Source organism: Tupaia chinensis, unplaced genomic scaffold, assembly GCF_000334495.1.
Source record: "Tupaia chinensis unplaced genomic scaffold, TupChi_1.0 Scaffold142716_1, whole genome shotgun sequence".
Classification (NCBI taxonomy): domain Eukaryota; kingdom Metazoa; phylum Chordata; class Mammalia; order Scandentia; family Tupaiidae; genus Tupaia; species Tupaia belangeri.
Window position 1 is genome coordinate 2,064,930 of NW_006202562.1, and position 11,608 is coordinate 2,076,537.

At 50.2% G+C, this 11,608-nt stretch overlaps 1 protein-coding gene across 1 annotated transcript in view; it reads right to left on the bottom strand.

Moving 5' to 3' along the window:
* Positions 1-9,679: 9,679 nt before the first annotated feature.
* Positions 9,680-11,608, bottom strand: part of LOC102476588 (cystatin-8) — a 15,598-nt gene continuing 13,669 nt past the window's right edge. Inside the window, exon 4 of the mRNA XM_014582165.2 lies at positions 9,680-9,811. Coding sequence (XP_014437651.1) covers positions 9,680-9,811 — 132 coding nt within the window. The remainder of the gene's footprint in view (positions 9,812-11,608) is intronic.

The window sequence follows — 11,608 nt, forward strand, 5'->3', positions numbered from 1 at the left end:
TGCGTCTGATGTGATTTTAAGCCCCCAGGTCCGGGACTGGAACCACGGTCGACTACATGGGAGTCCAGCGACATAGCGATTACACTAACTGCTGGTCCCCACAGTCAATTTTAAAAGAACATTTTTTAATACCCTAAAACAAAACAAAACAAAACCCCTGAGGGCCAGCAGGTGGCATGATGGGTAAAGCACTGAACTCCCACATGGCCCACCATGATCCACATTCCAGGCCTGTTGACTTGAAAATCATGCCGGGTGCGTGTGCATGCATGCCTCAAATCCTAGGGCAATGGAGAAGGGACTGTGGCTTGGGCTTCCCTCCTGGAGGATGATTTCTCATTTTCCCACTCACTGCCTTTCTCTGTACCTCTTCTCTCTCGCAAGTGCCTGTGTTCTATGACAAAAAAAAAAAAAAAAAACTAAACTGGAATGTATTAGCCATCAACCCCCAATTTCCCTGTCCCCTTTTTATAACTAGTAACATACTTTCTCCACACACATGTACCTACTCTGGTCACGTTGCTTACATGGAATCCTATTGTTGTGCTATCCGCGTCCACTGGTTTTCATTTGGCATGTGTTCAAGGTTCATCCATGTATCTCACATTGCTATTTCATGTCTTTTTATTGTCAAGTGCTAGTCCGTTGTGTCGACATCACGTTTCATTTATCACGTGACCCATCGTCGGGCCTTCGCGCTGTTTCTACATTGGCTCCATTTGGCTGTAATGAACAAAGCTGCTGTAATAATTCCGGCCCAAGCTTTCATGTGGACGGTTTTTTTTTTCTTGCATACATACTTAGGAGTGGAATAAGTGGCTCAAATGATAGCTCTAGGTTCAGCTTTCTGAGGAACTAGCAGACGGTTATCTGAAGTGGCAGCGCCAGTGCACATTCCCACCAGCAGGGGCGATCGTTCCAATTTCTCTGTGCTCTCACCAACGCCGGTACCTGCTGCTTTTTATTATAGTTCTCCTCGTGGATTTGGAGTGAGAAAAGCAAGAAGAATTTTAATTTCCAGAGCATCAAAGCCCTCTTAAAAGTAATTCTTTTAAAAAGGAAAAAAAGAAAGAAAATTTGAAGGAAAGTCATGCACATACAAATCATAGAAAAAGAGATAACTGTCTCTTCTATGCATATGGGAATATGCTTCCCCTCCTGAACAATAAACATGTGAGTTACTCAACAATGAAATGGCAAGATCCTCCCACAGCTCGGGAAAACAAACACGGTGCTGAAGCCAGATAGACAAATAGCCCATGTAATACTCCGGAAGGAATCTAGCACTCTTCACTGACAATGATTTAGAGATTTCTGTTAAATATTTACTTGTCAACATCTAAGATCTTATCCCACAGAAACATTTGCGTATGTGCACAATGCTAGAAACAGCCCAAGTATATCGACAGTAGCCTATTAAATAAAATGTACAGTATCTATGAAATGGAACCCAAAAAGTCAATCAGCCAAAATACGTGCACATGCTGCAAGACCTGCTGTGTATAAATGTGTACGCAAGTTTAAAGCACCAAGTGGAAATCTGAATTTGTTGAGAATAAATATAATACTTTGGCTCAAGGAGAAGGAATTCTGTGTATTTGGAACCATTCACTGACTTTTACCTCAGGGTTGGAATGACACAGGAGTTTCCTTTTCCAAGTTAATTATTTTTTGTCATGTTCACTCGCTTCATAAATAGAATTAATTGGGTGGTCAGAAAAAGTCGTAACACATTTTTGCATAGAAAAATAAGTCATGACTCTTCCAATGACCCAGTACTTTTATTATAAAGGTCAAAATTGGGACCAGCAGGTGGTGCGGTGCTAAAGACACTGGATGATCTCACATGGCCGACCACTACTGTTCGAGTCCCGGACCTGGTGCTTGCTTTTCTCACTTTCTCTTTCCGCCCATATCTTTCTCTCTCTCTCTCTCTCTCTCTCTCTCTCTCTCTCTCTGTGTGTGTGTGTGTGTGTGTGTGTGTATGTCTCTCTGGTCAAATTTTTTAAAAAAATAAATTAATGAATAAATAAAATTCAATAAATAATTCTTTACCAAAAAAAAAAAGGTCAAAATTCCTTAGTAAAAATTAAATGTAGAAAGGCCTTAAGATGATGGAAAGCAAGTGCCCTCCCAGCCTTGATCTACTTCCACTTGCCGGGATTCATCCTGTGAGTCCTGGGTATAAAAGATGACAGTTTAAGTCACATACTAGCTATAGTACTTATTCTTCCCCCTTCCCTCACCATTTGACAGGAATAGGTAGATGGTAGATAGATATAGATGATAGATATATAGATAGATGACATGATAGATATAGATAGATGATAGATATTTTTATTTTTTTGGAGAGGTTTTCGCTATAAGGCGTGTGCGCTCGCCAGACAGACAGAGAGAGACAGAGAGACAGAAAGCAAGAAATCACCCCCCAGGGGGGATGGCCACACCACAATCCCTTCTCCTCCATTCTCCTCTCGGGATCTTGGGCACGCACGCACACGCGCCCGGCGTGAGATTTAAGCCACTGGGTCCGGGACGTGAACTGCGGTCGACTATATGGGAGTCCAGTGACATAGCCATTATGCTAACTGCTGGTCCCAATAGATGATAGATATAGATAGATGACAGATGATAGATAGATACAGATGACAGATATAGATAGATGATAGATAGATAGAGATAGATGATAGATACAGATAGATGATAGACATAGATAGAAAAAGAGATGATAGATAGATGCTAGATACAGGTGAACAAATAGCCGCTTTTTTTCTCTTTTTTCTGCACAGGGCATGTGCACGGGCAGAGAGAGTGGGGGAAAGAGAAGGAGAAAATACCCCCCAGTGGAGCATGGCCATGCCGCCATTCCTTTTATTTGATTTCTCTCGCTTGTCAGGAGTGTGTTTTTCCAGAGTCTGGTGCTAAGATTTAAACCCTGTGGCCGACCATGTGGGATCCAGCTCCTTTAACCAACCAGTAGCCACAGGACTAGCCCAAGGTAGACAGATGTTTTACTAGCAAGTGTATAATCGAGTCTCTCCTGGTTCATCGACTCCCAGAAGTCCCTTGGGAACTTCTCTGTAGGATGAGGGGGTATGGCCCTGCCTCTGTCATCACGTCTCTGTGCCCTGTCCCCTGTCCCAGGCCGTTGTCAGTACCCCTATCTGTTCTTCCTCCCACAGCCATGCTTTGCTCATTGGCAGGCCTAAAACAGATTCGGTCTGAGGGAAGTATAAAGCCTGGCATGGTAAGATTTATAATTGTCTTTTATTATTTATGTAATCGTATTTATTATTATTATTATTATTATTATTAATTTGCTGTAGGGAACAAGTGTTCACCATAGAGAGAGGAAGAAAGTAAAAAAGCAAACCTCCAGGGACCAGCAGTTAGCAAATGGCTTTGTTGCTGGATTCCCACGTAGTTGACTGCGGTTCGAGTCCCAGACTCATTGGCTTAAACTCACACTGGGCACATGTGCGTGCGTGCCCAAGATCCCAAGAGGAGAATGGAGGAGAAGGGATTGTGGCATGGCCATCCCCCCTGGGGGGTGATTTCTCACTTTCTGTCTCTCTGTCTCTGTCTGTCTGGCGAGCGCACGCGCCCTATAGCAAAAACCTCTTCAAAAAAGAAAAGCATGCCTCCAGATCTGGGACTTGAACCATGGTTGGCCACATGGGAGTCTAGTGCCTTAACCACCATACTACCTGCTGACCCGAGATCCCTAATTTTTTTTTTTTTAAAGAAAGAGATTTTTGCTATTGGGCATGTGCACTTACCAGAGAGAAAGCAAACAAGCAAGAAATTACCCCTAAAGGGGATAGTCATGCCCAATACCCTTCTCCATTCTTCCCTACGAATTTTGGGACATTCTTGGCATGAGTTTCAAGCCACCAGGTCCGGGACTATGAACTGCAGTCAACCATGTGAGAGTCCAGCAATGTAACCATTACGCCATCTGCTAGTCCTGGATCGCTAATGTTAAAGTGTGATTGTACGGCAGCAGATGGAGGAGCCGAGCACTCAGATCAAGGCCTCTAGAACACGGGCCAGCTGGGTGTAAGTGAGGGGAGAGAAGCAATCCTGCCTGGAGCTATGGAGCTGCTTGAGCTAACACTGCCTGGAGGAGGAGGCAGAGGTGACCCCAGGTCATAAGTGGCTTAAACAGCAGGTGCTGGTGGTTCATATCAGAGTGGAGAATGGTGGAGACTCAGGTAAGTGTCAAGATGCCCCTGTCTCGGGTGGTCCTCACCTTACCTCCCCTTCAGTCAACTGCCAACCACTATTGCATTCTACGTCCCATTAGCACTTAGGAATGTCCAAGGCTGAATTTATTATTGTTTGTTTGGGGGGGAGAGGTTTTTGCTCTAGGGTGCGTGTACTCGCTAGAACAGAGAGACAGAGAGACAGAGAGACAGAGAGACAGAAACCAAGAAATCACCTCCTGGGGGGATGGCCACACCACAATCCCTTCTCCTCCATTCTCCTCTCGGGATCTTGGGCTCACAAGCACACGCGCCCAGTGTGAGTTTTAAGCTACTGTGTCCAGGTCTTTTTTTTTTTTTTAATTTTTTTTTTTTGGAGAGGTTGTTGCTATAGGGCGCATGCGTTCACCAGACAGACAGAGAGATAGAAAGCGAGAAATCACCCCCAAGAGGGGATGGCCATGCCGCAATCCCTTCTCCTCCATTCTCCTCTCGGGATCTTGGGCACACACGCACATGCACCCGGCATGAGTTTAAGCCACCGGGTCCGGGACGCGAACCACTGTTGACTGTGAGAGTCCAGCGACATAGCCATTATGCTAACTGCTGGTCCCAAGTGTCCAGGTCTTGAACTATGATTGACTACATGGGAGTCCAGCAATGTAACCATTATACCATCTGGTGGTCCCTAAATAAGTAATTCTTTGAAAAAAATAAAAAGAAGGGACAGGGGCTAATTTTTTTGTCATTATCATTCTTCTTCAATATGGTATAATAAGGACATGTGCACTCACTAGAGAGAGTGAGGGAGAAAGGGAAAGTGAGAAAGCAAGCCACCAGGTCCACGACTTGAATCAGAGTCTGCCAAGTGGGAGTGCAGAGCCTTAGCCACCACACCACCTGCTGGCCTGTAGCCCGTCTTAGCACCTACGCGCCTGTGTCAGGTGTCATCCCTATCAGCAGTGTGACAGGCACCCTGTGTGCACCTCCTTGTACATATCCAATTTCTTGCTTGGGCCAAATTCCAGAAAAATCCCATAGCCAACACGCCTGCAGGGGCAATGAGCTGCCTCTCCTCCAACCCCATAAAGATGTCTCTTCGCTTTTGTGTGAGAGAGAGGGAGAAAGAGGCAGAGACAAGGACAGAGAGAGGCTACGTGCACAGTCTGTTTAATGCACTGGACTTCACAGGTCAGGAAGCAACAATCCCGTGCAGACTTAGCAAGTGCAATACACCCCATTCCCACAGGAAGACTGTGCAGAGGGCACGAGGGGTCAAGTAAACAGCATGAGGGAAGAGGGTGAATAGACACAGGGAGGAAAACATGAGCCAAGCAGGAAGAAAGGAGGAACAAAAGGCTGGTTTTAAGGCGAGCGAGGAGAGGGGTCAGGTGAGGCGGAGGAGCTGGCCTGGGAGCACAGAGAAGGAAGGGTGACTGCACAGTGGTTCCTGCCCCGCCCCTACATCCTGCTCTGCAGCTCTGCGACTCTTGCTGCCCCTCGTCCTCACCCAAAGACTGAACAGGCTGTGCTCTTCCCCCTGTGCCTATCCTCTCCGGCCCTCCCTAGTGGGTGTGCAAGCTCTATCCCGGAGAGACGTGCGTGCAAAGACGCCATTGCTGTTGGGGCTGCTTCCCTGTCACCTGGCAATTCTGCAGACATCTGCTCCATATTTGAGGCACCTGTGGAGCTTGGGCTGCATCTTCAGAATGATCACCTCAGATGAGTGGCTCGTCCTCTATGGAATTCATGTGATTTCATTTAGTATGCCGAGACAAGTTTTCTGAGGCCTCCCGTGTGGCAGTCCAGCCAGGGCCACACAGTGTGCACGGTGGGGAGTCTACCTGCTCAGGTAGCTCAGGAGGGTCCCCTTGACTGAGCAGCCTTTTCACTAGACTCTCTGGAGTTTCAAGTGAGCAATAAAAAAAATAAAATAAAAACGTGCTTCATCTCCACTGTTTTGAAGTCTGTGCCTGCTCCTCCATGTGCTTGGCTCGCTGTATTTTTCTAAAACATTTCGGCAGCATCTTTTCTAGTTCCATCCTATCTTTTCGAACGTTCCATATGATCTTCGGTGGTGATTCAGTTTTATGTTTTGTATTTTGTTTGTTTTGTTTCTGCTATAGGGCATGCGCGCTACCCAGAAAGAGAAAGAGAGAGAGGGAAAATAAGAAGTCACGCCCCAGGGGGATGGCCACATGGCAATCCCTTCTCCTCCATTCTCCTATTGGAATTTTGGGCACACACGCACACATGCTCAGTGTGATTTTCAAGTCACCAGGCCTGGGACTCAAAACCCACAACCAGCCGCATGGGAGTCCAGCACCTTAACCTCCAAGCACCTGCTGGCCCTACAGTGCTTTTTTTTTCTTTTTTTTTTAAGTTCACTTATTTGTCGTTCCATGAGAGAAAGGGGGAGAGGGGGAGGGAGAGAGGGAAACCCCATTAGGGCTTTCGCATCACATCTGCACCTGTTCCGTCTGGGTCACGGGTGCACAGCCCCGTGTGTATAGACACACCTCAGGACACGAACCAGGGGCCTTGCCATGGAGGTTCAGCATCGTAGAGCACTGAGTTACCGCTGTGTCAACCTGGTCCTTACAGGACTGAGAGTCTCACTGACTCTAAGAGCTTGTATTTTATACGTAGTTGTGCTCTGCCAGTACTAACTCCATTTAGAATGCCCCGACAACATTTCTTTGGTTTTGTTTTTATTTTTGCTATCGGGTGCAAGTACTCACCAGAGAGAGAAAGCGAGAAATCATCCCCTAGGGGGACAGTCATGCCACAACCCCTTCTCCTCCAGTCTCCTCTCGGGATTTTGAACACACACACACACGCATACACACACACAGAGCATGATCTTTGAGCCACCAGATCCAAGACTCGAACCTCACAGTTGGCCACGTGGGATCCTGTGCCATAACCTCCATGCCACCTGCTGGCCCTAGAACTCTATTCTGAGCATATAAATTACCACTGCATGGTATTTGCTGTAACCAAGCTAAACAAGTTGGTGGCTAGTCGGCGCAGAGCTAGTCCCCTCCCCGACTTGAACGTCTGAAAGCTGAGGTGCCATGTCGTCCTTGAGGGCTAGAAAACGCGGGCCTCCAAAGCTCCTCAGTGACCCGCTTCTCGTGGGACTTTGTTCCTTTCGAGAATCCACTTGAAAAGACAGACACAGCTGGAAACTCTGTCCAATTGGCAAAGCTCTTGACGTCATTGCTGGTCACCGATGACATCTGGGATCCATCCCAGTGTTACTTTGAGAGGCTGTGTCTTGGACCAAGTGGCGGATTCCCCCCGCGATGCTAGGGGTTGGCTCGTCACTAACAGGTGTGCTCACAGGCCAGCCCCTCCCTTCTTCTTCTGTCTAGTGATACTTATTCACCTCTGATGGCCTTACTGTATTTGCTATCTGCTGTGTGTGTGGGGGGGAGGGGGTTGGTGTATGTGCACGTGTGAATGGGGGGATGCACGTGTGTGTGTGTGTGTGTGCACGCATGTGCTCTGTAAGACTGATTTATTTGGAAATGGCCTTTTCTATTTGGCTTGTCATTTGAATTAGGCACAAAAGAACCTGTCCCTGCTCACGAAAAGGTTAAAATTTGTCACCAGGTATTGACCAGACCACCTTTATTTTTTTTAAGAATTATTTATTTAATCTTATTTATTTATGATTATTATTGAGTTTCGAGGGTGGGGAGGGGGGTGAGAAAGCAAGCTGCCAGGTCCTACTTCAGCCATGATCAGCAATGTTGGAGTCCCGTGCCTGAACCACCACACCACCTGCTGGCCCCAACTAAACCACCTCTAATTGGTCCGGATGCAACAAACCAGGACTCTGAGCAATCCTCTGGCCTGTAGCCTGGCTCCAGCCTTGTCCTGTGTGTGGAGTTTGCTGCAGCGATTTAGCAAGCTAAAGCTGGTGCCCCTACAAGGTCATATTCCTCACCTGCACCTGGGGCAGGGTCTGCCCTCCAGCTCTTTCTACCAGCAAGATGAGGCCGAGCCGGGGCTGCAGAGGGGGCTCCCCCAAGCTTGCGCTGTGCATGTGAAAGCCCAAGCGTAGGCCCCAAGGTGCTGGCAGAGAAGGGCCAGCAGGGCTCTGTAAGTAGCAGAAGCCAGACCTCTGGATATGTGCACAGCTCTGTGTCAAGGGGTTCTAGGATCTGTCACCGCAGTTCCATAGCGGGGCTAAGGGATGCCATGTCGGGTAGGGGCCAGGGCCAGAAGGAGGAAAGGACCAGCGTCACCCTCCAGGCGCTGTTTCCTGGAGCACTCCCCAGATGAGATTCCTTCCTGCTCACATCAACCGCAAGGAGGGGACTGCGGATGCCCCTCCCTGTGCTTAGATAAAACCCAGCCCTCCCTGCCCACAGTCTGAGAACACTCTGTCCCTGGCCTACTTTGATGTTGAAACAATCAGACTCCATGTTAGCTCTGGAACAAAAGTGACTGTAGACTCTCATTGTGGCGGAACGAGGTCCACAGGAAGCAAGGGAGGAGGCCAGAGAGGCAGGCTCTTATCTCACTAGTTCTGCCCTCTGTCCCCACCACCCTGGCCTGGCTGCAGCGGTGACAAATGCCAGCGCCCAAGAGTGGACACAGAGGCATGGGGAAGACCTCTGCATAGAAGCTCTCAGCACTTTCCTTCCCATGCGCCCTGTCCCCAGCCACCCTCCAAGGGAGGCAGGGGCATCTTTCTCCCAAGTTGTGGGTGAGCAACTGCGCATGGAGTTTCATGCGAAAGGCCTTAAACAGAGCTGGGACAGGAACGTATCTCCTGCCCTTCTCCAGGGCAGTGGCCTGAGCCCAGAGGTGCTGGTGCCCATGAGGTGTCACAGAGCTGACCTCCACTCCTGGGCTCTCCTTCTACCCAGCTGGCTCCCATGGTGCTTCACCCTGTTCTAATAAAACATCCGAGTCTGTGTAAATTATAGAAGTAGAATTTATCCAGCCTATGCTTTGGAGGACCGAAGTCCAAGGGCCACCTCTGCTGAAGGTCTCGGCTGCATCACAACGTGGCAGAGGACAGAAGTGCATGGTCTGTGTCCACGTGTCCGTGCGGGTCTCATTCCCTCTCCTCATAAACCCACCAGGATTTAACCGTGGGGGCTCTGCCCCAGTGACTTTAATCCTAACCTCCTCTTGAAGCTCCCACTTTCAGCAGCATCGTCGGATTAAGTTTTCACCCTCTTAATACCGTCACAACCAAATCTCAACCCATGGATTTCGGGGAGACATTTAAACCTCAGCACACAGCCCTGCCATGGTTGCTCTGAAGTGTGTGTTCCTTGTGCTCAGTTCTGCCTGAGAAGAAGGTGACTAGCTAGGCCTGTCATAGGCAGTGGGCATGACCTACCTGCAGAGGTGGCAAATGCTACAGGGAGAGGACACCTGTCCCCTCCTCAGCACCTCTGCCATCCACTGCCCGGGTCTGACCCTGCAGCCAAGGGTGGCGCTCAGAGCACTCAGTCCCTCTGCCCAGGCCCTGGGTCCCCACAGCCAAGGCAGAGCCCTCCAGGGTGCTGCGAGGAGTCGGAGGCTGCTGTCACTGGGGACGACACCCACTCAGGGCGGGGACTCGTGTACGTGTGTGTAGCCTGCAGAGGGGTGGACCCCAGGTGAGAGGCCTCCTGCCTGGCTGGGCTGCTGAGCAGGAGCAGAGCCGGCAGGAGCCCTCATAGGGAGAGAGCAGCTTGGAGACGTGGCAGCACAGGGGCATGTCTGCCACTCCCAGGGCCACTCGGGGGTGTCCATGCACTAGACGTCACCTCTGCTTTTCCCGGGATCCACACTGGCCTGTCCATGGGAAATGGACGACACCAAGGGAGGGCCCAGAGAGCAGCTGCCCCTGCCCAGAGCTCGATGGCTGAGAGTCTGGCCATGGCACGTCCCGCAGAGGGCTGGTGTACTGGGGCGGGTTCACTCTCGGGGCTCCCTGTGGCCTGCAGAAAAGCACCACCATATTGGAAGTGAGGACGTGCTTTGGAAAATAACAGAAATAGTGTATACCCACCCCAGCATGTCCTGCACTGCGAGAGGAAGGGGTTAGGGGACTTGGTGTTTGGCTTTGGTGTGGGAACAGCAGTGCAGTCGTGGGGGCCGGGAGGTGGCTCTGCGGTAACACAGCCAGACCCGCAGGGTACAGGGCTTCGGTTTGTGCCCCAGAACCCCCCTGAGTACACAGGGTGTATGTACATGGGGGGGTACCTGTGTTCTGAGTGGGTGAGACTGGGGGAGCACGGCAGAAGGACCCTGCAGGGGGTGCCTGCCTATCTCTTCCTCTCTGTCTCTTGTTCTCTCATGAAATAAATTAGCTTTTAGGTAATAATGACACCAGTGGTACCCACAGAGACACGGGCTGCTGGGGCCAGGAGACAGGGTCCCGCCTTGAACGGGCCACCTTCATTCCCTCTCTCACTCCAGTCCTGCCAGGAAGTGGGGGGCCATTCCATGTCATGTCTGAGGAACGTTAACTGAAGGACTATTTGCCAAGGAAACCCAACAAGGGAAGGTAAAGGCCCCGGGTCCAAAAGGGGTGTGCTTACCCCCCCACCCACCCAGGCCTGAGAGAAGGGAAGGAGAGGTCGCTGCATCCCGCGTCGGTTTCCACAGCTGCCAGAACAACACGATGCACACGGCAGCTTACACCCAGGTCTGTCCTTCTTCAGTCTGGAAGTCTGGCATCAGAGTGGGTCGCACTGGGCTAAGACCAATGTGTCAGCTGGATGGCCTTTCTCCTGGAAGTTCTAGGAAATTATCTGTTTCCTCACCTTTTCCAGCTTCTAGAAGCTGCCTGCATTTTTTGGCTCATGGTCCCCTTTCATCTTTGAAGCCGGTAGGGCTGGGTGAGCCCTCACACCCAGCACTGCGATGCTGACTCTCCTGCCCCCCTTCCATTGTCAGAGGACAACCTGGATAATCGTCCTACTTTAGCACCAGCTTGTACATGGGTTTAATCCCACCTGTGATCCCCCAGCCACTCAGCTCAACACGCTCACTGATCCCGGGACTCAGCAGTAGGCCTCTTTGGGGAGTGACCATGGCTCCTGCAGGGGCTTCTGGCAGGGTCTATGGCCCTTGGGGGAGGACTGCAGCTACCAGGGCCCTGGAAGCCAGACAGCCAGCCCACACCAGCTGCCCTCGGGCTCCCGCTGCCCCAACGTCTGCCAAACCCAGCCATAAACCAAGGCTCAGGAGCCTGTCGACGGAGACCAGCCATGGCGACCCAGGCCCATCTTTGGCCCCAGACACTGGGACATAAATACACACATGACAAGCCGAGAGGAATGTGTGAGGAAAGCACGCTGATCGCTGCCATTCCCCCTTTTCACAGAGAAGGCAGGCCCAAGGCTGGAGGGACACTGCACAGCACCGTCAGGCATCTTTACACTCTT